This window comes from Lampris incognitus, chromosome 9 (assembly GCF_029633865.1).
Source record: "Lampris incognitus isolate fLamInc1 chromosome 9, fLamInc1.hap2, whole genome shotgun sequence".
Taxonomy (NCBI): Eukaryota; Metazoa; Chordata; class Actinopteri; order Lampriformes; family Lampridae; genus Lampris; species Lampris incognitus.
The window spans coordinates 59,078,894-59,104,001 of record NC_079219.1 but is presented as its reverse complement, the minus strand read 5'-3'; the positions used below and the strand labels follow the sequence as shown (position 1 = coordinate 59,104,001).

Genomic DNA, 25,108 nt, shown 5'->3' with positions numbered 1-25,108 from the left:
CGACCAAATGAAGCGCTCCGCGGGAAGCTCCTCACATCTACTGGTGCTGGGCTTAGTGGTTTTATCAGTCAGCTTTGGGATCGCGGGTAGTGTGGCAGGGTTCCACCTCCTGACGAGGAACAGGAGGCGGAGAAACGAGAGGAGAAGCAGGAGGGCAAGTGGGTTCTTGTGGAGGAGAGTGGAAAAGTAATAAAAACGATCACCGTGTAAGACCATTTTAATGACTGAATAAAGGTTTGATAGAATTTAAGATTTGGTGAGTCAGGGCCCTTTGTGCTTCTCTTGCTATAGAATTGATCTGTTCTCCTTTGGTCCCTCTGTTATCCATCAATTAGGAAAATATAACACGAAAAGGAAAACAAAACACATTTCCTCTGAGCGACCATGGTTATGGGTATGTATGCATGTATGTTTGTGTGTATACATGTGTATGTCTGTGTGTGTGTGTGTGTGTGTGTGAGAGAGAGAGAGAGAGAGAGAGAGAGAGAGAGAGAGAGAGAGAGAGAGAGAGAGAGAGAGAGAGAGAAGAGAGAGAGAGAGCGAGGAGAGAGAGAGAGAGAGAGAGAGAGAGAGAGAGAGAGAGAGAGAGAGAGAGAGAGAGAGAGAGAGGCTGACTATCTGTCCACTGTCAGAGACAGTCAGCACAGACATCACCCTTACCCAGTACAGGCTCACACTGACCACAGACTAGCAGGGAAAAGGGCAGACACACAACACACTTGGCTACCAAAACAGCAAAGAATGTGTGGTCACTGTACCACAGGTGAGGTGGAGACTGAGATGCCCTTCCTGCTAAATTGTGAGAAATTCCAGAACATAAGAGAAAAATACCAGGAGACATTTGAAAACCAGATTACAAATGTTCTACTGCTGGATGAGAAAGAACAATGGGCCACATATTTTAGGGGAGGGGTCAAAGGTCACACCTTGCGGCACAATATGTCAGAATGCCATAGCCTAAGAGTCAGTAAGTGACCAAAACACTGTCAATTACTGTTCCAATACTGTCAGTTGCTGTTCAAGTGCTGTTCTGTGTTTCTGCCAGTTCTACTTATTCCGTTTTCCTTTTATTCTGTTTTTTATTTTATTCTGTTGACCTGTTTCGCTGTCACCTGCTTTGGCAACATTGTAATTAATGCAGTCATGCCAATAAAGCATCACTGAACTGAATTGAGAGAGAGAGAGAAAGGAGAGAGAGAGAGAGGGAGAGAGAGAGCAAGAGAGAGAGAGAGAGAGCAAGAGAGAGAGAGAGAGAGAGAGAGAGAGGGAGAGGGAGAGGGAGAGAGAGAGAGGGAGAGGAGAGGAGAGGGAGAGAGAGAGAGAGGAGAGAGAGAGAGGAGAGAGAGAGAGAGAGAGAGAGAGAGAGAGAGAGTGAGAGAGAGAGAGAGAGAAAGAGAGAGAGGGAAGAGGGAGAGAGGGAGAGCAAGAGAGAGGGAGAGAGAGGGGGGGAGAGGGAGAGACTGTTTATGAACTTCGGACAGTGTCAGGAGTTGCTCTTTCACAAATGTCTAATGCCAATTCATGCTAATTAACCCAACATGGGGAAAGTCCGTGTCAGGCGCGTTCTGCGCGCGCGGGGGGGGGGGGGCAGGACATGCCGGAAATGACGAGATGACGGACGAGGCTACCGACTCATCCATAATGACTGTTTTTGCGTTGATATCAATACCACAATATAGTTGGACGCATCTGCGATATCAACGACAGCGTGGAAAGCAAAAAAACAAAAAACAAAAACAAAACAACCCCCCCCCCAAAAAACAACAAAAACAACAACAACATACGGCCGGTGCGGGTTCTCGTGAATACTTCCCACATCTAGTGCTCGGACTCTGCACCAGGCAGCTGGCTGTTCGCCCATACGCGTCCACCGGATAACATGTGGACCCGTCCGGGTCCGGGTCCGGGTCTACCGCGCGAATACAGCCGGTCAGCGACAGGAGAGGTTTTGTGTCTGTGCTGCCATCTGCTGGAGGTGTGGCGAACTGTCCTTGTTCCGCCCTCGTACTCCTGCTGGAAGAGGGTCGGGGCTCCTGCCCCTGCGTACTCTTCTGATTGTGCCCCCTGTGATTTCAAGACCACGTTCACACCGCCGCCACCGCCCCCCCTTGTTCTTTTTAAAGTCATCGTTTCATTACGACAATTCAAAAGCAGTTTGGAGTCCGGATCCACACGCCTTTTACACGTAGAGCTCCGCAAATCATATGAAATCAGACACCTACATGGCGCGGAGGAGGGCTCAGTCTTGCGGCGTCATGCGGTGGGTCCGGGTCGGGTTTGACCCCTGTCCCCCCCCCCGGTGTAACGCGTAGGCCGCTAGGCGCGGGGACAGAGGCTCGGGTCACCTGGACAGGCCTCGGCCTCACTAATCACGTGTCTTTAGTCAAGTTTCAGGAAACCTTTTTTTTTCTCCTTGGGGAAAAAAATACCCAGCTATGCCCCGCCCCTATACCGCTATGCCCCGCCTCTACCTAGCCATGCCCGCCTCTACTCACGCCATGCCCCGCCTTTACCTCGCGCTATTGGCGAAGTCGACAAACGCACAGCTCTGATTGGCCGGCGGACCGTCTTCTTTTTTTTGGTTTTCCTCGTCCGCGTTGTAATTGATCGCTGTCCCAAAGCGGACGGCAGGAATTCGCTGGCTCGCGTCGGCGTGAAGGAGCGACGGACCGACCGACGGACCGAGCGGGGCTGCAGGAGGAGGTTGGTTTGTAGCATAGGACCTGGACGCGGCCAGCGGCCCTTCCTCGCTGGGCTCGGTGAACTTTGTGGAGCGCGAGAGTGTCTGCTGTCAGTCATGCCGGCGAGCTCCTCAGCTCAGCTGCGGCTGAGGCGGTTTCGTTGTGAATCTTTCACCATTTGTTTCTGCAGGGGCTTTTAGTGCAGTGTGTGGTCTGCTGCTGTCATTCGGTCCGTTTGGGTCTGGGGTTCCGACGTGCTCTTTGTTGTGGACTGTATGCAGCGTTTTGCTGCGTTGGTCCCGGTTGTTGTCTCCCCTCATTGCATGACAACCAAGTGCCTCAGTGGTCTCAACCAGAATGACTGCACGTCTCCTTGGTATGCAGGTTAGAGGCCAATGGGGTCCTCCCTTAAAAAAAAAGTATACTTGAACTTTAGTTTATGAAGTAAACTAAAGTTCATGAAGTAAACTAAAGTTCAAGTAAAGTTCAAGTTCAAGTATGTGGACTGTCGGAGGGGAACCCTTAGGGACTTCTAGGACTTCAGAGAAGGCCCAACATGTCAGCATTTTTAAATGCTATATTTAAAGTCTTTCGTTTAATGATAATTCCTCTCTTCTAATTCTAACTTTAGCCCTAGTTTCTTATCAAGTTTGCTTCAGTAATGAAAGGTTACTGTCCTGAAACCGTGAAAATCGAGTTATCCAATCAGATCTTGTCGTTGTTGTTGTCTCTTGGCGGAGAAAGGGTTAGCTGGCTGGCTCCCTCATTGGTTAGGACTGCTAGAAGTCTGTTCTTGTCTGTTTATTTAGAAAGTGACAGGTGAATCAGCCAATCATATTTTGCTGTTGTAGTGGGGTGGGACATAAAAATATCGCCCTAGGACTTCTGGAAGTCCAGACCTATCCAGATGCGGGCTCACTCATATAAAAGAATGATGTGTGGTTGCTGAGGAGTCATTACTTGTGATTGACTGACTCTTTCACGTTGGTGATATATTAAAAAACACCCCCAAAATCTGGCTGATTACAATGTCATTGCGCTGTTGAAGGCCCACTGCCAGACCCCACAGTTCGCTACTGGTACTAGTAGTATACTTGTAAGTATCCATCCATTATACAAGCCGCTTATCCTGCTGTCAGGGTCGCGGGGATGCTGGAGCCTATCCCGGCAGTTATTGGGTGGCAGGCAGGGAGACACCAAGTATACTTGAGTATAATTTTATTTGGCATATCTCTGATAAGTACTTAAAAAGTAAACCGAAAGTATACTCGCTGATTTTTAGTTTAAAATGTGTATACCAATAGTACACTTGAATAAACTACTTTTTGTAAGGGACTGCATGATAATGAGTGCTTCAGTGGTATTCACCTGAGTGATTGCATGTCTCCTTGGTATGCAGGTTAAAGGCTAATGGGTCTTGGCAGCACAGTAGTAAGGTTTGTAAATCAACAACCAAGACATGTATTGTAACAACCAGATAATGCAGTTTGAGGTGATACACTTTCACAAGGCCAGTTCCTAAAATGTAAAAGTCAACTGCTCAAACTCTTGAATTCAGTTCACTTGAAGTGAGTATGGCTCACATAATTTTTACTGTTTGGCCAGCGGGGACATGCCATCAGAGAAGTAGAAATGTGAACAAGTAGTGCAAGCAAGCATAAAGTTATTACTTGCTGTGTATGCGTCCATTTGTTGAGCACTGCATAATCTGATCTCGCAAACAGATTACCTTTTGCACAAATGTTGCATTAAAACCATCAGAAACTCAGTATTTCCCTTACCAAATAGATGGATTGTGTTGTTTTGATTAAAATTCAATATAATTTTTGCATCAGGCAGAATTGTTTTACAATGCTGTAATCCCATGTGACCATGTTTCACCAGCTCTTAAGCTTATTTTGAGCCTCCAGTCAATAGAATTGCAACTATTATCTAAAATATGCCGAAGAAAAGTCTAATGTAAGCTTTAAGCTTATTAAACTGCATGAAACAGATCATTCCCACATATGGAAAGCCATTGTTAACTCACAATATCAATAGTTTCTTTCTTAATTCCTTTTGCAGAATGGACACCAAAATGCCCCTACCATCTGCCAAACCCTGCAGTAAAGAAATGGTTTGATAAGTGTCGTCATAGGGCAGACTACCCGTAAAGCACAAATGGGACACATTGTTAAGGAAGAATGGGCGATATGGAATTTGGCCATAGTTGCTATGAAGCCAGGTAAACTGGTTGAATTGATTGGCTAGTTATTTATAGATGAGGAGTTAAAACTTTTTTGCTGGCAGACAGCTAATATCATAAGGTCATTTAGCTTGGGGCCGAGTCGGGAAAGAGGTTTTACGGCTATTACAGCAGGCAGATATAACCTGGGCATGGACTGTGGGGAAAGCATCCTGTGTGGGGCAGGTGAACTGGAGTTGGACCCCGACATTGTGAGTGAGGAGGCTGGAAAGCTGTATTCGGAGTTGCAGGTAACTAAACTAAATGGAAAAAAACCAACCCTCATTTATTTTCCCCTCTCTATCTTCTATTCAAATTCATCTCAGGCATAACGATTTAGTCAGGTGCTGCTGCAATGCCATTTCATTCTTTCCTATAGCGATTCTTAGGACATGTGGATCTGTGCTGCTGTTGCCTTTGACTCGTACTACGTGGGTCATAACCAACCCTCCGCTTTGCCCTCTTCCAGACGGTGGTTGAGACCCATGGTGCAGGTGTGGTAGAATCCCTGGTCCCCATACTTGTGTGGGTGCTGGAGGGACTGGCCAGCTGTAGAGCCCAGCTCAGGGAGAGGGAGGAGGAGGCGGAGAAGGAGAGAGGAGAGAATCAGGAGCTGCTGGAGAGATACCAAGCAGAGAAAGTGCTGAGGAGAGAAAATCAAGAGGTGGGAAAAAATGTTCAGCATGTTTATGGGATGTGAAGTAGTGTGAGTCAAGCTTAGTTCCCCCCCCCCCCCAATCTGCACGCTTGACGATAGGTGGTTAAGTTGAATTTAACACTCAAATAATTTTCTTCAGAGGTATCTAGAACTTGATGACCAAATTGAACAGGAAAGGAGGACCATGAAGGCAAGAGAGAAAGAGAGAGAGCGACGTGAAAAAGAGCTGGAGAAGAAGGCTAGAGAGCAAGCGGATCAGTGTGAGTATTTGAACTGGAATGGCACAGATTATATATTATATACTTCCTGTTGCACTTGTCTTTTCTTTCACCATTTTATCTCCTTCTGTTCATGTTTGGATCATCTTTCTCCTGCATGTTGTGCTTTGCTGTTGTGAGGAACCGTCTTGGCTAGTCTGCTAAAGGTGTTGGATCTAAAGAGTCAACATCAGGAAGTAACACTTTGTTGTTTCATTTCATGTACGCAAGTGCATGAAATGAAACGAAACAAAATGCGTTTCCCCCAGCCCACAGCAGTACTACACAAAGACAAAAACACATCCAAAAACTACAAGAACACATATCCAAACTAACACACATATCCAAACTAACACATATATCCAAACAAAAGAAATCACTGTCCAAGGGAACGAACACCAGCCAGGATGACTGTTGGAACCGCTGGTCTGCATGGGCTAGCAGTTAGCTTAGCCCGCCCCGCTTCCGCATCCTGTCAGACCGCCCTCAGCGTTTCCTCCTCGGGCGCAGCTCCAGGTAGGGGCTGTGGTCCCCGGGCCCACCGGACGAAGCAGACCAGGCTCTCCCAGCCAATCCCAGACACCCTCGACACACCTCCCCGCACTCCTCACGACGACACCAAAAACACCACAGTCAACGCCAGGTGAGGCCGCCGCCAGACCGCCCTCGGTGTTATCGGAACTGCCGGTCTGCATGGGCTAGCAGTTAGCTTAGCTGGCCCCACTCTCCCAGCCAATCCAGCACCAGCTCTCCCAGCCATCAAACGAAGACAAAACTTAGACGTGGACAAAGATGTGACTTCGCGCCGACATCTTCCAACACCAGAAGCGGAAAGTCTCCTTTAGCGTAACATAGCGTGCTAATTAACATCACATTTATCACCAGCTAAGGTTGTTGACGCTCTTCTCTCTAAAGAAGGTGTGAACTAATATTTCTTCATTTGATGTCTTAACTGCAGTGGTGGCCTTGGAGGAGCAGAGGACAAGTCTGGGCAGAGAACTGAGCGCACTCAGGCACACCCACAACAAGGTCTGAAGGCACCGTTCATTCTAAAAGTTTTAGAAAATTTGTTCAAAATTTTGTATATTGTTGTATCAGTTTACTGCCCTTGCTTTCAAACTTCACCCTGTTTTATGAAATATGTATTTGTTCTCCTTCACGGTCTACTTCTTATAAATTACTCCCATCTTCTCTTTTTAGTTGACACGGGAACTGTTGGAAAAGAAAAAAGATCCTGAAAGAGAGTCGCCATTAAGGTTATATATCACCTCCTGTCCTTTTTCAAATGATGATTTTTTTTTTTTCATGCACAACACCGAAACAGATCGTCTGCATACATGCAGAACACTTGTCTGCATGCAGAACATTAGTCTGCATGCAGAACACTTAAAAGCTGGTTCCAGAGGTATCTTCCAGATGTATGAAGAGGATTAGCTTCTCAAGCATGCCTGCTAGTGAGCTAGCCCCTTGAAAAGACCTCTATATCTCAAATAGACAACTCTACTTTTTGGCTATGGAGATTTTGTTTTTCTGCAGTTTACGATTTGGTAAATGTTTTACAAAAGTATTTTTATGTCCCAGGAGCACCAGACTATTATGCCATAATGTTAAGAATATTATGAGCAGAAGAAATGGAAGGTTAGACATAAATTCTGTTTATTCAGCACAAGGATTTGGTTGGTCCCTCTTTATCATGTTGCACTTCCTGTGGTGTTTAGGAACCAGACGCGTCCCAAGAGTTCAGAATTTCCACCCATCCAAGTCTTGGCGGAACCCAGTGATAATGACAAGGTAAGCTGGTTTATAATATTCACATCATGCTGGATTAATATTTGGTTAATTTTATTTTTTTTGTCCGGACTCTCATCAGATTGTTCCAAGACCAGATTCCCTCTCTGATCCCTCCATTTTGGATGATCCAGTAGCCAAGGAGGAAGGGAGAATAGACATTTTAGTAAAGTGTGCCGAAGATCCGTCCTTTATTACCGACATCATAAACTCCACCCCTGAGCTGGCACAATTTCATGGCCTTCTGGATAACAGGTAGCAATCTGTAAACATGGCAAACTATTCCCTTTTTTTTAGTCTGACACTTGATAAATTTTGTCCAAGCTGCCTTTGATTTTAAAATTACTTTTGAAAATTTAAGGCTGCCTTTTTTGCAACCCAAGGGGATTAATAAAGGAGCATAAAGGAGCAGCACGGTGGCACAGTGGTTAACACGGTCGCCTCGCAGCAAGAAGGTCCTGGTTTCGAACCCCGGGGTCGTCCAACCTTGGGGGTCGTCCCGGGTCGTCCTCTGTGTGGAGTTTGCATGGTCTCCCTGTGTCTGCGTGGGTTTCCTCCGGGTGCTCCGGTTTCCTCGCACAGTCCAAAGACATGTAGGTCAGGTGAATTGGCCGTACTAAATTGTCCCGAGGTGTGGGTGTGTTGGCCCTGTGACCGCCTGGCGGCCTGTCCAGGGTCTCCCCGCCAGCTGCCCAGTGACTGCTGGGATAGGATCCAGCATTCCGCGACCCTAATTGCGATAAGCGGCTTGGATAATGGATGGATGGAAGGCAGCTTTTTTTTTGTCCATTCACTTTTAATACTTTCATTTTCATGAAAACTTAATTGACATATATATTTTATGCATTGCCACCATCACCAGCACACCAGTTAGAACCAGCCCCAAAAAACCGTCAAAAGATGAGCCCAACACCAGTTTGAAGGAGGAAATGAGCGAGATGGTGGAGAAGGAAGGAGTGAAGGAAGAAGAGGAGCGAGGAGGAGAGATGCAGCAGAAAGATGAAGAGGAGGAAGAGGAAGATGATGGTATGGAGTGGGAGCTGCGCAACACTGACTCCTTGTTCTCAGAACTATCGGAGCTGAGCCGGGATTATGTGGAGAGCGTGGACCAAGGGGCCAGTGTCAGAGGTACATGAATAGAGTGCAAACACATTTCTTACCTCGCTTTCCCTGCAGCTCCGCAGCCTGTTTCTCTGACGGGGCCCCAAGGGATCTACAAGAGGGTTTTGTGGAGGTGCGGGGTTGCATATATCAAATGGAAAAAATGCAGTACTTTGTGGATATATTGAGGGTTAATTTTTTGCAATGGTGCATTTTTCTTATGAAATTATCAGGAATCAGGAACACTTCATTCGTTGTTTCACGTCACGTACTTGCGTACATGAAGTGAAACGAAATGTCGTTTTCCCCCAGCCCACAGCGGTGCAACAAACAGACAAAAACACACTCAGAAACTACAAGAACACACATATTCAAACTAACACATATATCCAAACCAAAAAAAAAAAAACTGCACTAGGGAAGGAACGCCAGCCAGGATAACTGTCGGGACCGCCAGTCTGTATGGGCTAGCAGTTAGCCTAGCCTGCCCTGATTACGCGTCCTGTCAGACAAATTATATAGATAATCTGCAGCCATAAGCATTGTTTCTTCAGCAGAAATAAAGTAAAATGGCCAGGACAGAGAGCACATCGAAGGTTTCAGTGTGCGTTTTGGGGCCACGAGTCCAAAAGTTGAACTACTGGTATTACTGAATTATAGACCTGTGTACAAACACGATTCCATAACTTTGAATAAGAGACAAGTTATTCAAAGTTTTGGGTGTGGAGCAGTTTCATGTTGGTTGTGTTGACATTGCTCTTAGACCTTGTGCATGTGCGTTTGTTGTAAAGTTTTGCATCCACGGCTTTTTAATATCTCTGTACAGGCAGCACCGACCAGTTTGATGAGATTCTTTCTCAGTATGAGGAACTGAAACACACCCAGTGAGTCACACATTTAGTCTTTCCGACCTTGTTTTAACATGCTAAATATGACTATCTGAGCATATGAGGGATCTTCTGCATGCTGGTTTAACACCTCAGCAGGCAGCAGCTCAGAGGAGGGAAACCATACATACTCACTTGTTCAATTTATTCACTCTGACACGTCCCTCTGGTCGCAACCTGACATGGTTTCTCTTTCTCTTTATCCCTCCTAGTGAATTAATAGATGCGGCTCGAAAGGCACTGATTTGTAGGGTTGAAGAGTTGACCAATGACCGTTCAGCTCTTCAGCTAGAAGTGACCTCTCTGCAGCAAACTCTCACCCGACTGGAGTGCAGGACGAAAGAGATGGAGGAAGAAGCCAAGAGGTACAGACGCTGGGCTGAGAGTTTTACTCCGTCTTAAAAGAAGGCTATGCTGACCTCTGTCATTCAGCAATGTGAATGACAAGGAAATTCTAATTAAAAAGGTAGCAGGTCAGGAATCAGGAGCACTTTATTTGTCGTTTCCCCCAGCCCACAGCAGTGCAACACCGAGACAAAAACACATCCAAGAACTACAAGAACACACATATTCAAACGAACACATACATCCAAACTAAACAACAACACAAAAAAAAAATCACTGTCCAAGGGAACGAAAGCCAGCCAGGATGACTGTTGGAACCGCCGGTCTGCATGGGCTAGCAGTTAGCCTACTCTGTCAGACCGCCCTCGGCGTTTCCTTCTTGGGTGCAGCTCCAGGCAGGGGCCGTGGTCCCCGGGCCCACAGCAGAGTAGACCAGGCCCTCCCAGCCGATCCAGCAGCAGCTCTCCCAGTCAAACACCCTCGACACACCTCCCCCCACTCCTCACAACGACATCAAAAACACCACGGTCAACCCCAGGCGAGGCCATCGCCAGACCGCCCGCGGTGTTATCGGAACTGCTGGTCTGCATGGGCTAGCAGTTAGCTTAGCCTGCCCCGCTTCTGCGTCCTGTCAGACCGCCCTCGGTGTTACCGGGCAAGGCCGCAGTCCCTGGGCCCACAGCACAGCAGCCCAAGCTCTCGCAGCCAATCCAGCGCCAGCTCTCCCAGCCAACAAACGAAGACAAAAACTTAGACGTGGACAAAGACACTGCATCGACGGGACTGGGTGAGGCCGCTGCGAACATGAATTCGCGCCGCCGGACTTCTTTACTTCTTTAGATACCCAACTCATCACCGAGGACTGCAAGTGTCTGCTAGGTCTTTGGGTGATGAGGCGTCAAACAATAGCAAAATCCCTCAGCCAGTCCGGCTCCTGTATTTAATATAGAAATCTGGGCTTGAAGTTATCAAGTGTCTCTGAGTGGGAAACTGTCATAACTGAAACTCTGTGTGACACAACTTTGATCCCGTTTCTACCATTAGCAGTGAGAGCATATTATCAACAACTCTTTTCCTAGGAAAGGTCTCTCCAGTCAATCGGTGCTAACCTGTTACAAGTTCTTACTAGATGGGTTTGAGATGAAGATGTGTTTGAGGAAGACGAGGCTACTGGGGTCAAGGGATCACCAGAACTGGACAACTGAAGATGGAGCAACGTCACCTGATCTGACAAAAATCTTTTTCTTTTCTTTTTTTGGTTTCCCCCCTTTTTTTTCTCCCCAATTGTACTTGGCCAATTACCCCACTCTTCTGAGCCACCCCGGTCTCTGCTCCACCCCCTCTGCTGATCCGGGGAGGGCTGCAGACTACCACATGCCTCCTCCCATACCCGTGGAGTCTCCAGCTGCTTATTTTCACCTGACAGTGAGGAGTTTCACCGGGGGGACGTAGCGGGTGGGAGGATCACGCTATTCCCCCCAGTTCCCCCTCCCCCCTGAACAGGCGCCCTGACCGACCAGAGGAGGCGCTAGTACAGTGACCAGGACACATACCCACATGTGGCTTCCCACCCACAGACACGGCCAATTGTGTCTGCAGGGACGCCCGACCAAGCCGGAGGTAACACGGGGATTCAAAACCAGCAATCCCCATGTTGGTAGGCAACAGAATAGACCGCTATGCTACCCGGACGCCCCGAAAGTCTATTTTTGCTGCGATATGCAGATGGTAGGATCAGAGTTTGGCGCCAACAGCCTGACTCCATCCTGCCCTGTATCAATGTCTAGGTGATGGAAGTGTTGTGACGTTGCGCGGCATGTTTTCTTGGCACACATTAGGTTGTTTAAAACAAGGTGAATACCACAGCGTACCTGAGCATCGTTACCGACCGTGTGCCTCCCTTTATGGCCACAATCTTCCCTTTTTCCGGTGGCTGCTTCCAGCAGGATAATGTGCCATGTCATAGGCAAGCATCACTGCAAAGCTGGTTTCCCGAACTTGACAGTGACTTAAGTGGACTCCAAAGGCCTGCACAGTCCTCAGATCCTAATCCAATAGAACAGGACAACAAATCTGCAGGCAGGGTTTGATGCTATCGAGTCGGCACCGGCCAAAATCCCTACGAAACGTCTCTTGCATTTAGTTGAACTCATGCTTCGAAGAAGTCAGGCTGTTGTGAAGGTAAACAGGGATTCAACCCCCACCTAGATTGGTGTACCTGATAAAGTGGCTATCGATGTGGCCAGATGGCCCAGGTCTACCACAGATTACCCAAGGGTGCTCAGTGAGACAGGTCTCAAGTGCAACAGCGACTTTGAACCCCCTAGATTTCATTTGCTCGGTGACACAGATTATCCCCTAAAGTCCATGAAATAAATATGTATGTGTCATGTTGCATAGCTGGCGTTGCAGAGGACACCACAATGCATAGTTGTAATTCCACGTTGTGGCTCAAAGCATCATAAAAATAGTGGTGTCAGGGTTTCTTACAGAATTCACCCTCCATGCTGAAAGTACCTGTTGAAAACTTTAGAACTAAATTATCAGCCTTATTTTTAGTCGTGCGGCACGGTGGCGCAGTGGTTAACACGGTCGCCTCACAGCAAGAAGGTCCTGGGTTCGAGTCCCGGGGTAGTCCAACTTTGGGGGTCGTCCCGGGTCGTCCTCTGTGTGGAGTTTGCATGTTCTCCCCGTGTCTGTGCGGGTTTCCTCCGGGTGCTCCAGTTTCCTGCCACAGTCCGAAGACATGTAGGTCAGGTGAATCAGCCGTACAATTGTCCGTGGGTGTGTGTGTGTGGATGGGCCCTGTGATGACCTGGCGGCCTGTCCAGGGTGTCTCCCCACCTGCCGCCCAATGAGTGGATTTTTAGTCGTAGTCTTGTTTTAATCACTGTCACTCACAGACCCTGACAGATATTTACTAGCTTGTGCTTTAGGGAAGGAGGGAAAATCTTACACACAGCTCCTTTTAATATTGTGCACTATAATTTTCATTTTAGACAAAAAAATGTGCTTGTTATTGCATAATACAACTTGTACTTTGTTTCACAGGCTTCGGAAAGAACTAGAAGCATGCAAGTCTGAAGACCCTGATGTAAGAGGACTTTTTTGTTGTTGCTAATTACAATTGTGAAGCACAGCATACTAGAGCTACTGTATGAGAATTCTGCAGCTATAGGGTGTCAGTTATTGTTAGTGATGTGAGATCATATCGTTTCCTAATCCACGTCTTTTCTTTCAGGACTCTCTGCCCACATCCATGCGCCGCTTCTCTCGCTCTGAAATGGCCCGTGTGGTGATGGAGAAGAACCAGTATAAGGAGCGTCTGTTTGAGCTGCAAGAGGCGGTCAGGCGTAGTCAGACCCTCAGGTGACTGTTTTAAGTTTCCTCTAACAGAGGGGGAATGCGGGTGGCGTTGGCGGTCTATTCCATTGCCTACCAACACGGGGATTGCCGGTGTTACCCATGTTACCTCCAGCTTGGTCGGGCGTCCCTGCAGACACAATTGGCCGTGTCTGCAGGTGGGAATCCGGATTTGGGTATGTGTCCTGGTCGCTGCACTAGCACCACCTCTGGTCGGTCGGGGTGCCTGTTCAGGGGGGGGGGGGAACTGGGGGGAATAGCGTGATCCTCCCACATGCTACGTCCCCCTGGGGAAACTCCTCACTGTCAGGTGAAAAGAAGTGGCTGGCGACTCCACATGTATGGGAGGAGGCATGTGGTAGTCTGCAGCCCTCCCCGGATCAGCAGAGGGGGTGGAGCAGAGACCGGGACGGCTTGGAAGAGTGGGGTAATTGGCCAAGTATGATTGGGGAGAAAAAGGGGGGAAAATGCAAAAGAAAAAAGAAAAAATACGGGCCTAGGGGGCGCCCTGGTGGCTCACCTGGTAAAGCGCATACCACATAAGGCTGAGTCCTTACTGCAGCGGCCTGGGTTCGGATGCGGCCTGGGCCCTTTGCTGCATGTCATCCCCTCTCTGTCCCCTGCCTTTACTGTCTTTCTCTTGACTATCACTGTCAGATAAAGGCAGAAAATGACAAAATAAATAATAAAATCAGGCTTAAATGAGACAACAAATGCAAAAGACTCAACACATCAACATGAACAAAACAACATCAGATGTTTTTCAGTGTCGTTGACTTTTTTCTTTATCTTATTTGACAGGGTCACAAAAGAGGAGAGGATGCCGGAGGAGAAGAGGACAAGCATATGGAGACGGTTAGTGTTTAACTAGATTACGGCATGTAGTCCAGGCACATGACCATATGTTAGCCATAAAGCGAGGGAGCGAGGTATATTATGGTAAATAAACTGGTCTCCAAAGAACTTGGAGGTCCTGTGTTATTCACATGCTCATTAACATATTAAATTTCTGTTACTCCTCCAGATAATCATCCTCTGATGACAGAAATGATATTTCATTTATAGAAACATGTTGCAGAAAGGAAGACACCGCTGATGGTGTCTGGCACATCTGTCAGTTAAGATACAGGGGAGCTAGAACATGGCCTGCGCCTGAGCTTGTTTTAGTTTGACGACCCTTCCACCCATTCTGTCTTGATTCATGCAAAAACACCCCCCGCTCATAAGTGATCTGTGATTTGTTGGGAGGTAGTACCATGAACAAAGCCTTAAAAGACTTTTTGGGGGGGAGGATTTTTCTCCCCAGTTGTACCCGTCCAGTTACCCCACTGTTCCGAGTCGTCCCGGTCGCTGCTCCACCCCCTCTGCCGATCCGGGGAGGGCCGCAGACTACCACATGTCTCCTCCCATACATGTGGAGTCGCCAGCCGCTTCTTTTCACCTGACAGTGAGGAGTTTCACCAGGGGGACGTAGCGCGTGGGAGAATCGTGCTATTCTGCCCAGTTCCCCCTCCCCCCCGACCAGGCGCCCCGACCTACCTGAGGAGGCGGTAGTGCAGCCACCAGGACACACACCCACATCCAGCTTCCCACCTGCAGACACTGCCAATTGTGTCTGTGGGGACGCCCGACCAAGTCGGAGGCAATGGGATTCGAACTGGCGATCCCGTGTTGGTAGGCAATGGAATAGACCGATACGCCACCCGGGCGCCCCTTAACCGACATTTTAAGGTAATATGTTGCATTCAGATGTAGAACTCTCAGTAGAACTCACTGTGCTTTTTACTTCAGATTCAACCGCTTGTTTGGCCTAAATAAGGAGCCCGTAGTCCTGCATCCTACTCCAGCGTCCCCGGCGCTCAGTCACTCTCCTGTCGGCTCGCCACGACTACGGGCTGTCACTCAGACACAGACTGAGTAAGCTAGGCCCTTGGGCCATGTCCGTCTTGCAAATGGTATTGTGTCTTGCATCATATTTGTAAACAAGTTGCGTTATTGTGAATATGTAGATTGATACTAGGGGCTTGTCTGTAGGTCTGTGTCCCCCGCTGCCGTCTCCCCACGTGTCAGGAGGAGGGAGCTCTACAGGGAAATTCGCTCCCACGTTTGGGAAACTCTGGGCAAACGGCAAATAAATGGCTGGAGCATGCCGATGTCTCACACACAGGTAGAAACACAAATACCTACAAACACAAATACACAATCACCCCATTTACACCCACTGTTATCACCCAACTGGATATGTTGCCTCCAGTCCCAACCTTATGTTTCACACCCGGTATTCACTGTGCATGTGTTCTTGTTGTGTGCACGCTGTGTTGTGACTGGGTTTCATTTTTTACAAATGCTGTGCAACAAAAACTAGTGGGTGTGGGGTTTGCAGTGTCTGCCGTCATCAGAACTTTAGGTTAAGAAAAGAACCCCGGTTCTCTGAAACATGAGGGAGGTGTGTCACTATGTGACACGCTCCCCTGCGCTGTCCCCCAGAAGCTATTGTACACTATGCCAGTCCTGACTGGCATACAGACGAGACATCTGCCCCCCAGAGGAGGGACGTCCTCCTGCTAGAAAAGCCCAGCGGAACGTTCTCCCTTAAATCTAAGTAAGCACACCTCTTCCTCACTCCAGGCAAGGAGGGTAGTCTGGTGAGATACCTCACTCCTGTTTCAGAGAACCGGGGTTACTTGGGGGGCATGGTGGCCCAGGAGTTAACACTGTTGTCTCACAGCAGGAAGGTCCTGGGTTCGAACCCCAGGTCATCCCAGGTCCCTTCTGTGTGGAGTTTGCACGTTCTCCCTGTGTCTGCGTGGGTTTCCTCTGGGTGCTCTGGTTTCCTCCCACCTTCAAAAAGACATACATGTGGGCGTCCAGGTGGTGTAGCAGTCTATTCTGTTGCCTACCTCCACAGGGATCTGCGGTTCGAATCCCCATGTTACCTCCGGCTTGGTCGGGGCGTCCCTACAGAAACAATTGGCCATTTCTGCAGGTTGCAAGCTGGATGTGGGTATGTGTCCTGGTCGCTGCACTAGCACCTCCTCTGGTCAGTCAGGGTGCCTGTTCGGGGCGGGGGGAACTGGGCGGGGATAGCGTGATCCTCCCACGTGCTACGTCCCCCTGGTGAAACTCCTCACTGTCAGGTGAAAAGAAGCAGCTGGTGACTCCACATGTATGGGAGGAGACATGTGGTAGTCTGCAGCCCTCCCAGGATCGGCAGAGGGGGTGGAGCAGCAACTGGGATGGCTCAGAGAGCGGGGTGATTGGCCAAGTACAATTGGGGAGAAAAACGGCAAAAAATCCAAAGGAAAAAAAAAAGGCATGGGAAGAAGAAGTGGCGTTGGTCCCCGGGCACTGCAGCTGCCCCCTGCTCCTGTACAACCGCACGGTTACGTGCAGAGAACTCATTCATCGTGAGAATACAATGTCAAATAAAGTGGCTTTCTTCTTCCTAATGTCTTTAAGTTGAGATGAAATGAAAAACGCCTTTTTAACCTTTTCTATCACATCCTCGGTTACATTGTCACCTATTTAACAATACAGGCAACAACAAAAAAATAGAAAAAATAAATTTCTTTGTATTTTTATATCAAAATCCAGTCATATTTCTTCCTGTAGTACAAAATATGATGCATGCTTACGCAGGCTTGAACCAACCAATTTCAGCCAATAATGTCATGACATCCACCAATCAATCAATCAATCAATCAATCAATCAATCAATCAAATCAATTTCAACTTTTAGTGGCACAGAGCCTGTATCTATGTGCCTCAGAACTCAAAGACCTGAGAATAATCCTCTGTAATCTTAACAGTTTTGAATATGATAAATGTATGGTATGAAGTGATAGATATATTTAAATATCCCCAACTCCTTGTCTTGTTATACTCCCATTTGGGGCAACACTGCTTTTTTGTTTTGTTTTGTTTTGTTTTTGGATTTCTCCTCCCTTTTTTCTCCAAATTGTACCTGGCCAATCACCCCACTCTTCTGAGCCATCCCGGTCTCTGCTCCACCCTCTCTGCTGAGCCGGGGAGGGCTGCAGACTACCACATGTCTCCTCCCATACATGTGGAGTCACCAGCCGCTTCTTTTCACCTGACAGTGAGGAGTTTCACCAGGGGGATGTAGCGCGTGGGAGGATCACGCTATTCCCCCCAGTCCCCCCCCCCCCTGAACAGGCGACCCGACCAACCAGAGGCGGCGCTAGTGCAGCGACCAGGACACATACCAACATCCGACTTCCCACCTGCAGACACAGCCAGTTGTGTCTGTAGGGATGCCTGACCAAGCCGGAGGTAACACGGGGATTCGAACCACCGATCCCCATGTTGGTAGGCAACGGAATAGACCGCTACGCCACCCGGATGCGCTAGGTACAGGATTTTTCAGGGAATCTGGAGTCCCTTCACATCCGTTCTTAAACATGGTGGAGCTGATTTGCTGACAAATGAGTACATATTTATTAATCTATCTATCTATCTATCTATCTATCTATATATATATATATATATATATATATATATATATCTCAACACGGATACAGGAAAAAAGATTTTAATACATTGCAGTACAGGCCTGTTTCGTGCGTCTCGCACTCATCAGCTGCTAATATATATATATATATATATATAATTTATTCATTTATTATCCATGTGTTTTTTTTCTTCCTCCCACATTGTGGTTATTGAGCTGGTTTGTGTTTGATCTGTTTCAACCAGTCTGCTCGGGTCACTGCCCTGGTCAAAGGTTTGTATGTGTATGTGTCAAAGGTTTGTATGTGGGGCTGTTTGACCTGGAGGCATCAGACTGGTTTCTGCCAAGTTTGTGTTGAGCCTGAGTAAAATGTACACCCTCAAAATAAGATGCAGTACTCATAACTACTGACTGCAGAGATGACATTTCTACTCCCCTGCGTGCACGAAGATGCATTTTGTTTTCTTCCTTATCCGGATGCAGATCACATGGGAAATAGATGTAAATTAGGTCAGTAATAGGCTCGTTTGTAGGAGTAGGAGATTCCATTTTAAGTAGTAGTAGTAAAGAAAACGTCTGTCCTATTTATTAACTTTACATTTTAGGATAAAGATGTTTGGGATGTACCCTGGCGCTGTATCAGACGTGCTGGTAAAAATATTCCATGGCTGTCAAAATATTTAGATTCTGACAACCACGGCATATTTTTCCAAATTAACGGCTCTGTTTGTGACCTGCTGTTTATAAGATGGAGTGTGACAGCTGCTTCTCACCCGCAGACCAACAGCCCAGTGGTCAGCACTGCTGCCTCACAGCAAGCAGGTCCTGGGTTCGAACCCCAGGCCGTCCCAGGTCCTTGCTGTGTGGAGTTTGCATGTTCTCCCCGTGTCTGCGTGGGTTTCCTCCGGGTGCTCCGGTTTCCTCCCACCATCAAAAAGACATGCATGTTAGGGTTAATACTCCTGTCTGTGCCCCTGAGCAAGGCAATGGGAAGAAGAACCGGAGTTGGTCCCCGGGCGCTGCAGCTGCCCACTGCTGCTATACGATAGCATGGGTTAAATGCAGAGAACACATTCATTGTAAGAATGCAACGTCAAATAAAGAGGCTTTCGGTATTCAACAGACAAGAGAAAACACTGTACTTACTCCTCATTTATCTGGTGAAGGTTGAAAAAGGTGCAAAAAGAGAAACCTGCACAGGTTTGTCAGCACTACATAGTCAGGTACAGATTAGCACCCTTGAATCTGGTAGTCAGCACCTCCAAGTCTGAGGTCATGGTTCTCCACCGGAAAATGGTGGATTGCTCCCTCTGGTTTGGGGACGAGTTGTTGCCTCCAGTGAGGGAGTTCAAGTATCTCGGGGTCTTGTTCAGGAGAGAGGGTAGGATGCAGCAGGAGATTGACAGGTGGATGGGTGCAGCATCAGCAGTAATGCGGACGTTGTACCAGACCGTTGTGGTGAAGAGGGAGCTGAGCCGGAAGGCAAAGCTCTCAATTTACCAGTCAGTCTTGGTTCCAACCCTCACCTATGGTCATGAGCCTTGGGTAGTGACCGAAAGGGTGAGATCGCGGATACAAGCGGCTGAAATGAGTTTCCTCTGTAGGGTGTCTGGGCTCAGCCTTAGAGATAGGGTGAGGAGCTCGGAGTAGAGCCGCTGCTCCTTCGCATCGAAAGGAGCCAGTGGAGGTGGTTCGAGCATCTGATCAGGATGCCTCCTGGGCGCCTTCCTTTGGAGGTTTACCGGGCACGTCCAACTGGGAGGAGACCCCGGGGTAGACCCAGAACTCGCTGGAGGGACTACATGTCCAATCTGGCCTGGGAAGGCCTTGGGATCCTCCAGGAGGAGCTGGAGGGTGTTGCTGGGGAGAGGGAGGTCTGGAGTGTCCTACTTAGCTTGCTGCCATGAATGAATGAATCTGGTAGTGACTCGTGCCTCTGACAGGGCTTGAACCCGCCCTGCTACCCCGTGAAATGTATACATAGTTGTGCGTTTCTAATGACAATCTGTTGGTGGTTGTATATTGTTATTGCAGGAATCGCTGGAACCTATCCCCGAGCCCAAAGATGTGCCTGTTCTAATGCAGCTCAGATTGCTGGATCAGAGAGACTCCACTTTTAAGGTAGGACTGCAAACCCCACTCGGTAGGTTTTACTAGCCTTTACATCAGCCCCATGGTGCGGTCACATGTGATTGCTAACGTGTTTTGTTTTCTCTTAAGCTTAACTGTGCTGTTGCAGTGCCGCCTGAAGTCTCAGGAGAGGCCACGGTAAGGCTGCCATTATTACCCTAGTGAAGTAGCACCCTTCATATTCCTCTAATCGTCTATGCACGGTGCCGTCCAACCATAACAACCAGGTGTGCTTGTCATCCTTCCAAACTTCTCATCCTTTCCCCCTCCCTGCCAGTGCTCTGTGTGGGTAGTTTCCGGCCCTGCCTCCTGCAGTGACATCACAGTGATCGACCCGGCACGGTCCAATACAGTACTGGATCAGTTCAGCCTCCCGCCCACCTCTCCTGTTCTCTGCATTTGTGCTGTGCCTCCTATGGGTCAGTTTTGCAAACACTCATCACCATGGCTACCCACTGACCTACGGACAAATAATATCATGTGCTCTGTAACATTTTCGGCCCATATAGCAACTAACAACGTTTTTAGGTGTCCGGGTAGAGTTGCGGTCTATTGTTGCCTGGCAATATGGGGATCGCCGGTTCGAATCCCCGTGTTACCGCCGGCTTGGTCAGGCGTCCCTACAGACCGAATTGGCCGTGTCTGCGGGGGGGAAGCCGGATGTGGGTATGTGTGCTGGTCGCTACACTAGCGCCTCCTCTGTTTGGTCGGGGCGCCTGTTCGAGGGGGGAGGGGGAACTGGGGGGAATAGCGTGATCCTCCCACGCGCTACCTCCCCCTGGTGAAACTGCTCACTGCCAGGTGAAAAGAAGCGGCTGGTGACTCCACATGTATGGAAGGAGGCATGTGGTAGTCTGCAGCCCTCCCCGGATCAGCAGAGGCGGGTGGAGCAGAGACCAGGACGGCTCGAAAGAGTGGGGTAGTTGGCCAAGTACAATTGGGGGAGAAAAGGGGGAAAATCCCCCCCCCCCCAAAAAACGGTAATTAATGTTTTAACAAAACTAATTATGCATAAATTACAGCAAGTCAGTAGTGCTCACTTGGAGGATGTTGTGTTTGACTCTCTCTTGTCAGGTGACAGCTCGGGAACAGTGTGGATCGGAACTCAGGAAGGAAGGTAGTGTGTTGAGCAAGCGGTTCACTCGAGAAAATATTTATTGATTAGGAGGTTTGGTGTCAACAGTGTGTCTCACACTCTCTCTTTCTATCCGTTTCTCTTTTTCTCTCCCTTACAGTGTGCTGGTACACTCTGCCTCCACAAGCAGGAGGCGCTGTCTGCAGTCTGTTTCTCTCTCAGAGGGCGTTCACTCGCTCACGTGAGTTTGACAGTTGTGTGTCCATAGTGTTGGCGGGCATCCGGGTAGCGTGGCGGTCTATTCCGTTGCCTACCAACACGGGGATCGGCGGTTTGAATCCCCGTGTTACCCCCAGCTTGGTCGAGCGTCCCTACGGACACAATTGGCCGTGTCTGCGGGTGGGAAGCCGAATGTGGGGATGTGCCCTGGTCACTGCACTAGCGCCTCTCCTGGTCGGTTGGGGTGCCTGTTTGGGGGGGGGGGGACTGGGAGGAGGCATGTGGTAGTCTGCAGCCCTCCCCAGATCGGCGGAGGGGGTGGAGCAGAGACCGAGACGGCTTGGAAGAGCAGGGTTATTGGCCAAGTACAATCAGGGAGGAAAAAAAGGGGGGGGGTGTAAAGTATTGGCAGTGTTAATGCATGCAAAGCTTTTTTTCCCCATCTTCGTTCAGCAAGAGTGCAAGGTTAAAAAGAAACGTTCTCTTGACTTTGCGATCGTGATCTAACAGGTATTCCAAGGGTCACGTCATCGCTGGCTTGGCTGACGGGACGTTGGCGTTTTTTTTTCACATCACAGGTAATTAGCTTTTACTCCTCTTCCCCAGTAGCTGGGTGACTGTGGTTGATCCTCGGTGACTGAAAGCAGAACTGTGTTATTGGCAGGTGGCTGGGATCTACAGGCGCACAAGATAATGCCACTCGGCTCGACCCCGCTACAGCCTATTCGCTGCTGCCTCGTCAAAAGTGGCCGCTTATGGGTGGGATACTGGAACCGGGTGCATGTGGTTGACATCGACAGCCAGAAGGTTGAGGTGAGAGACACAATGTCAAAACTAGAAATTCTCAAAAAGGTCTTTAGTTTGCATTTACCTGTGCAGACCTGTGACGGTAACGATACGTTCACCATCATCATTTTGCGTCTTCTCTTCCAGCATTCATTCTCAGTGTCTGAACGTAGCGAGCAGCAGGTTCGCTTCTTGTGTGCGGCCGGAAGTGGTGTTTGGACGTCCTGTCGCCTTGACCCAGTCCTCAGGCTCTTTGATTGGTCCACCGGTCGGCCGCTGCAGGAGGTTGATTTGACACCGCTGGTCACCAAGACACTGGGTTGGTACAGGGGTTGCATTTTCTATTCTGGGGTAATTCAGATGTTGAAAGTTTTCATAGCCCTCCCCCCCCCCAATTTTCACCACCCTCAACAAGCATATTTCCATGTGAATTTACCCACACCAATCAGCTTTAACATATTTTTCTCGGTTTCCTGCTTTTCAGGCCCAGCCTTCCTTTCGCTCTCACCTCTCCAGATCACTTCTCTCACAGTCATCTCTGGTCGTCTGTGGATGGGCACAGGAAGCGGTGCCATATTCTCTTTACCGCTGTCCATAAGTGAGTCTGATGCATACTTTGATTTTATGTTCTTGGAGATGGACCGTGTGAGACATTGCCGTACTAATGACCACTCGTCCTCCTCATCCTCCAGCATCCGAGTCAGTTTCCATCCCGTATTGCTCTCTGGCCTCAGCACAGCTGTGTTACCATGGGCACCGACAAGCTGTCAGGTTCATCATCGTCGCTCCTGGTAAGCACCTGACTAGAATAACGTGAAGCCGGTTCTGAAGGCTTACTGGCTAGGAAAGAAGGTCTCTTCGGTAGGGGACATTTTGACTCTGTTTTACTGTCAACATAATGGCTGCTGTCCCGCAGGCTGTTTGAACACCTCCTCCGACAGCAGCACTGTTTCTACCTCGCAGCTCATTCTCAGTGGAGGAGAGGGCTACATCAACTTCCGAATAGGTGAGTGGGTCCTGACTCTGTGTGGGAACCGCCAGACTCCCGTAACTTCTGTGATGTTTTACATTAGTGGCAGCTGTCGCAAATTTATCAAAACTCCCAACTGATCCCCCGACTCTTCCAGGAGATGATGCGAGTGGTGGATCGGCTGATTTACCTCAAGCAGCGCCTCAGCGGTCCGAGCGAAGTCACATGATCATCTGGCAGAGTCCCACCCCGTCCCTGCCCAGCCCCGCCCTCTGACATCAACAAGTCTCCTGCTTCCTCTGGAGCCAGATAAAGATGGAAACGAGACAGAAACTGTACACCTGCATGCACTCTCATTTTAACTTAATCGAGCTGCTGATGGGCGTGGTCACCATGAATCTGAACTTCAAACTGCTGATGGGCGTGGTCACCATGAACGAATACTCTAAGTCATGTAGGAACGGACAACTCCGTCGCATCCGTCTTTATCTCATTCTGTTGAAATTTGCATCCGTCCTTTGATTGAAACGCCCAAGTGACAGAACCCGCCTGACTGTGTGCCTTTACGGCGTAGTTACGGTTATTCTGAAGTGCAGGTAGCAAATCTTACCGGGGATTTTCTTTCCCATTTGGCCTCCACGTCCATCACAAGCACCGCGGCGCGTCCAGCAGCACAACGTGATTCTTTTCTGCCAGGCTTTTCTTTCTTTTTTCCTTTTGTTCCTCCTTTCTTTTGGACCCCCCCCCCTTTTTTTTTCTCCCCAGTTGTACTTGGCCAGTTACCCCAGTCTTCCAAGCTGCCCCGGTTGCTGCTCCGCCCCCTCTGCTGATCCGGGGAGGGCTGCAGACTACCACATGCCTCCTCCCATACATGTGGAGTCACCAGCCGCTTCTTTTCACCTGACAGTGAGGAGTTTCACCAGGGGGACGTAGCACGTGGGAGGATCACGCTATTCCCCCCCCCCCCCCCCCCCAAACAGGCACCCAGACCCACCAGAGGAGGTGCTAGTGCAGCAACACATATCCACACCCCCCCCCCCCCCGCAGACACGGCCAATTGTGTCTGTAGGGACGCCCGACCAAGCTGGAGGCAACACGGGGATTCGAACTGGCGATCCCCGTGTTGGTAGGCAACGGAATAGACCGTTACACTACCCGGACGGCCGGGCTTTTGTTTCTTTTACACTTTAAGCCCACAAGCTTATGTGCTCATGTGCAGAAGCAAAACATACTCTCATTCCGTCACGTTGACAGCAGGTGTTGTTCCGTTGTGTTGTTTCGACCAGGCGTGTTCGTCGTAACGCTGGGTTTCGATCAGGCGTGTTCGTCGTAACGCTGGGTTTCGACCAGGCGTGTTCATCGTAACGCTGGGTTTCGACCAGGCGTGTTCATCGTAGCGCTGGGTTTCGATCAGGCGTGTTCGTCGTAACGCTGGGTTTGGTGTTGAAGCTGCCTTGTAAGCATATCACAAGGCATCCGCTGTGAACTGGATCAGGTATCGCTCATCTCAGTCGGCTGTTGACCGGCTCTCTTACTGTTGTGTTGAGATTAAACACAGGGCTGTTCAGTGTGTGATTTAACTTGTACCTCGAGTGTTACCTGGAATCATACTCTCGGTGTGTTGTGCAGTTGTGCGTAATTGCGATCACTGTAACGGTTTGATGAACGGGTGCATGTCTGAATGTGTCTCCAGATGTTCTGTCCTCTGGGTGGACGTTCACCAGTACTGCAGTATTTTCCCAGAGAGATTATTTATTTTCTTAATTTGCTTTTGATTTCCATGTTTGTCGGTGTCTTCGTTTCCCGCTTTACGTTGATCACTGTATCGTTCGATGGTAAAATAAGGGAGAGACGTCTTAAAAGAATGTTGAGGCGTCCTGTGCTGATTTAACAGCAGTTACACATGTGTAAATCTGTGCACGTGTCTCGATGTCGCGCCAGTGCCCCACTTGAAAAGACAATCAATTCAGACCGACTGCTTGGACTCAAACTTTTGTAAATATATATATTTTCAATAAGAATGTGCTGAATGGTGAAATGTGTCCTCTTTCTGTCCATCCCCGGTGGCATCGGCCCAGTCTGGTGCGACGGCATGATGCAGACATACACACACACTCACTAACTCAGTGTTTCATTCAATAACACTCGTTTTT

The 25,108-nt window shown here is 48.8% G+C and overlaps 2 protein-coding genes across 2 annotated transcripts in view; both read left to right on the top strand.

The window, feature by feature from the left end:
- Positions 1-228, top strand: part of LOC130118666 (transmembrane protein 100-like) — a 529-nt gene extending 301 nt beyond the window's left edge. The window contains exon 1 of the mRNA XM_056287107.1: positions 1-228. This exon is cut by the window's left edge and continues 301 nt beyond it. Within this exon, the coding sequence (XP_056143082.1) occupies positions 1-190 (190 nt within the window). The 3' untranslated portion in view covers positions 191-228.
- Positions 229-4,854: 4,626 nt separating this feature from the next.
- Positions 4,855-23,899, top strand: si:dkey-17m8.1 (C-Jun-amino-terminal kinase-interacting protein 4). The gene is made up of 27 exons (XM_056286810.1): positions 4,855-5,156; positions 5,375-5,569; positions 5,703-5,823; positions 6,779-6,849; positions 7,021-7,076; positions 7,539-7,611; positions 7,691-7,863; positions 8,471-8,736; positions 9,536-9,593; positions 9,809-9,961; positions 12,993-13,035; positions 13,183-13,310; positions 14,106-14,159; positions 15,096-15,221; positions 15,339-15,466; positions 19,778-19,896; positions 19,996-20,043; positions 20,183-20,324; positions 20,980-21,022; positions 21,141-21,221; positions 21,710-21,777; positions 21,864-22,012; positions 22,133-22,304; positions 22,470-22,583; positions 22,678-22,776; positions 22,902-22,991; positions 23,113-23,899. The coding sequence occupies exons 1-27, from the start codon at positions 5,058-5,060 to the stop codon at positions 23,229-23,231; spliced, it is 2,988 nt and encodes a 995-aa protein (XP_056142785.1). The 5' UTR covers positions 4,855-5,057; the 3' UTR covers positions 23,232-23,899.
- The last annotated feature ends 1,209 nt before the right edge of the window (positions 23,900-25,108 follow it).

Excerpts from the sequence above, each read along its gene's own strand:
- si:dkey-17m8.1 (XM_056286810.1), top strand. The coding sequence starts at position 5,058 with ATGGACTGTGGGGAAAGCATCCTGTGTGGGGCAGGTGAACTGGAGTTG. Across the intron at positions 5,824-6,778 it reads TAGAGAGCAAGCGGATCAGT|TGGTGGCCTTGGAGGAGCAG; the intron begins GTGAGTATTTGA and ends TCTTAACTGCAG. Across the intron at positions 20,325-20,979 it reads TTGTGCTGTGCCTCCTATGG|GTGACAGCTCGGGAACAGTG; the intron begins GTCAGTTTTGCA and ends CTCTCTTGTCAG.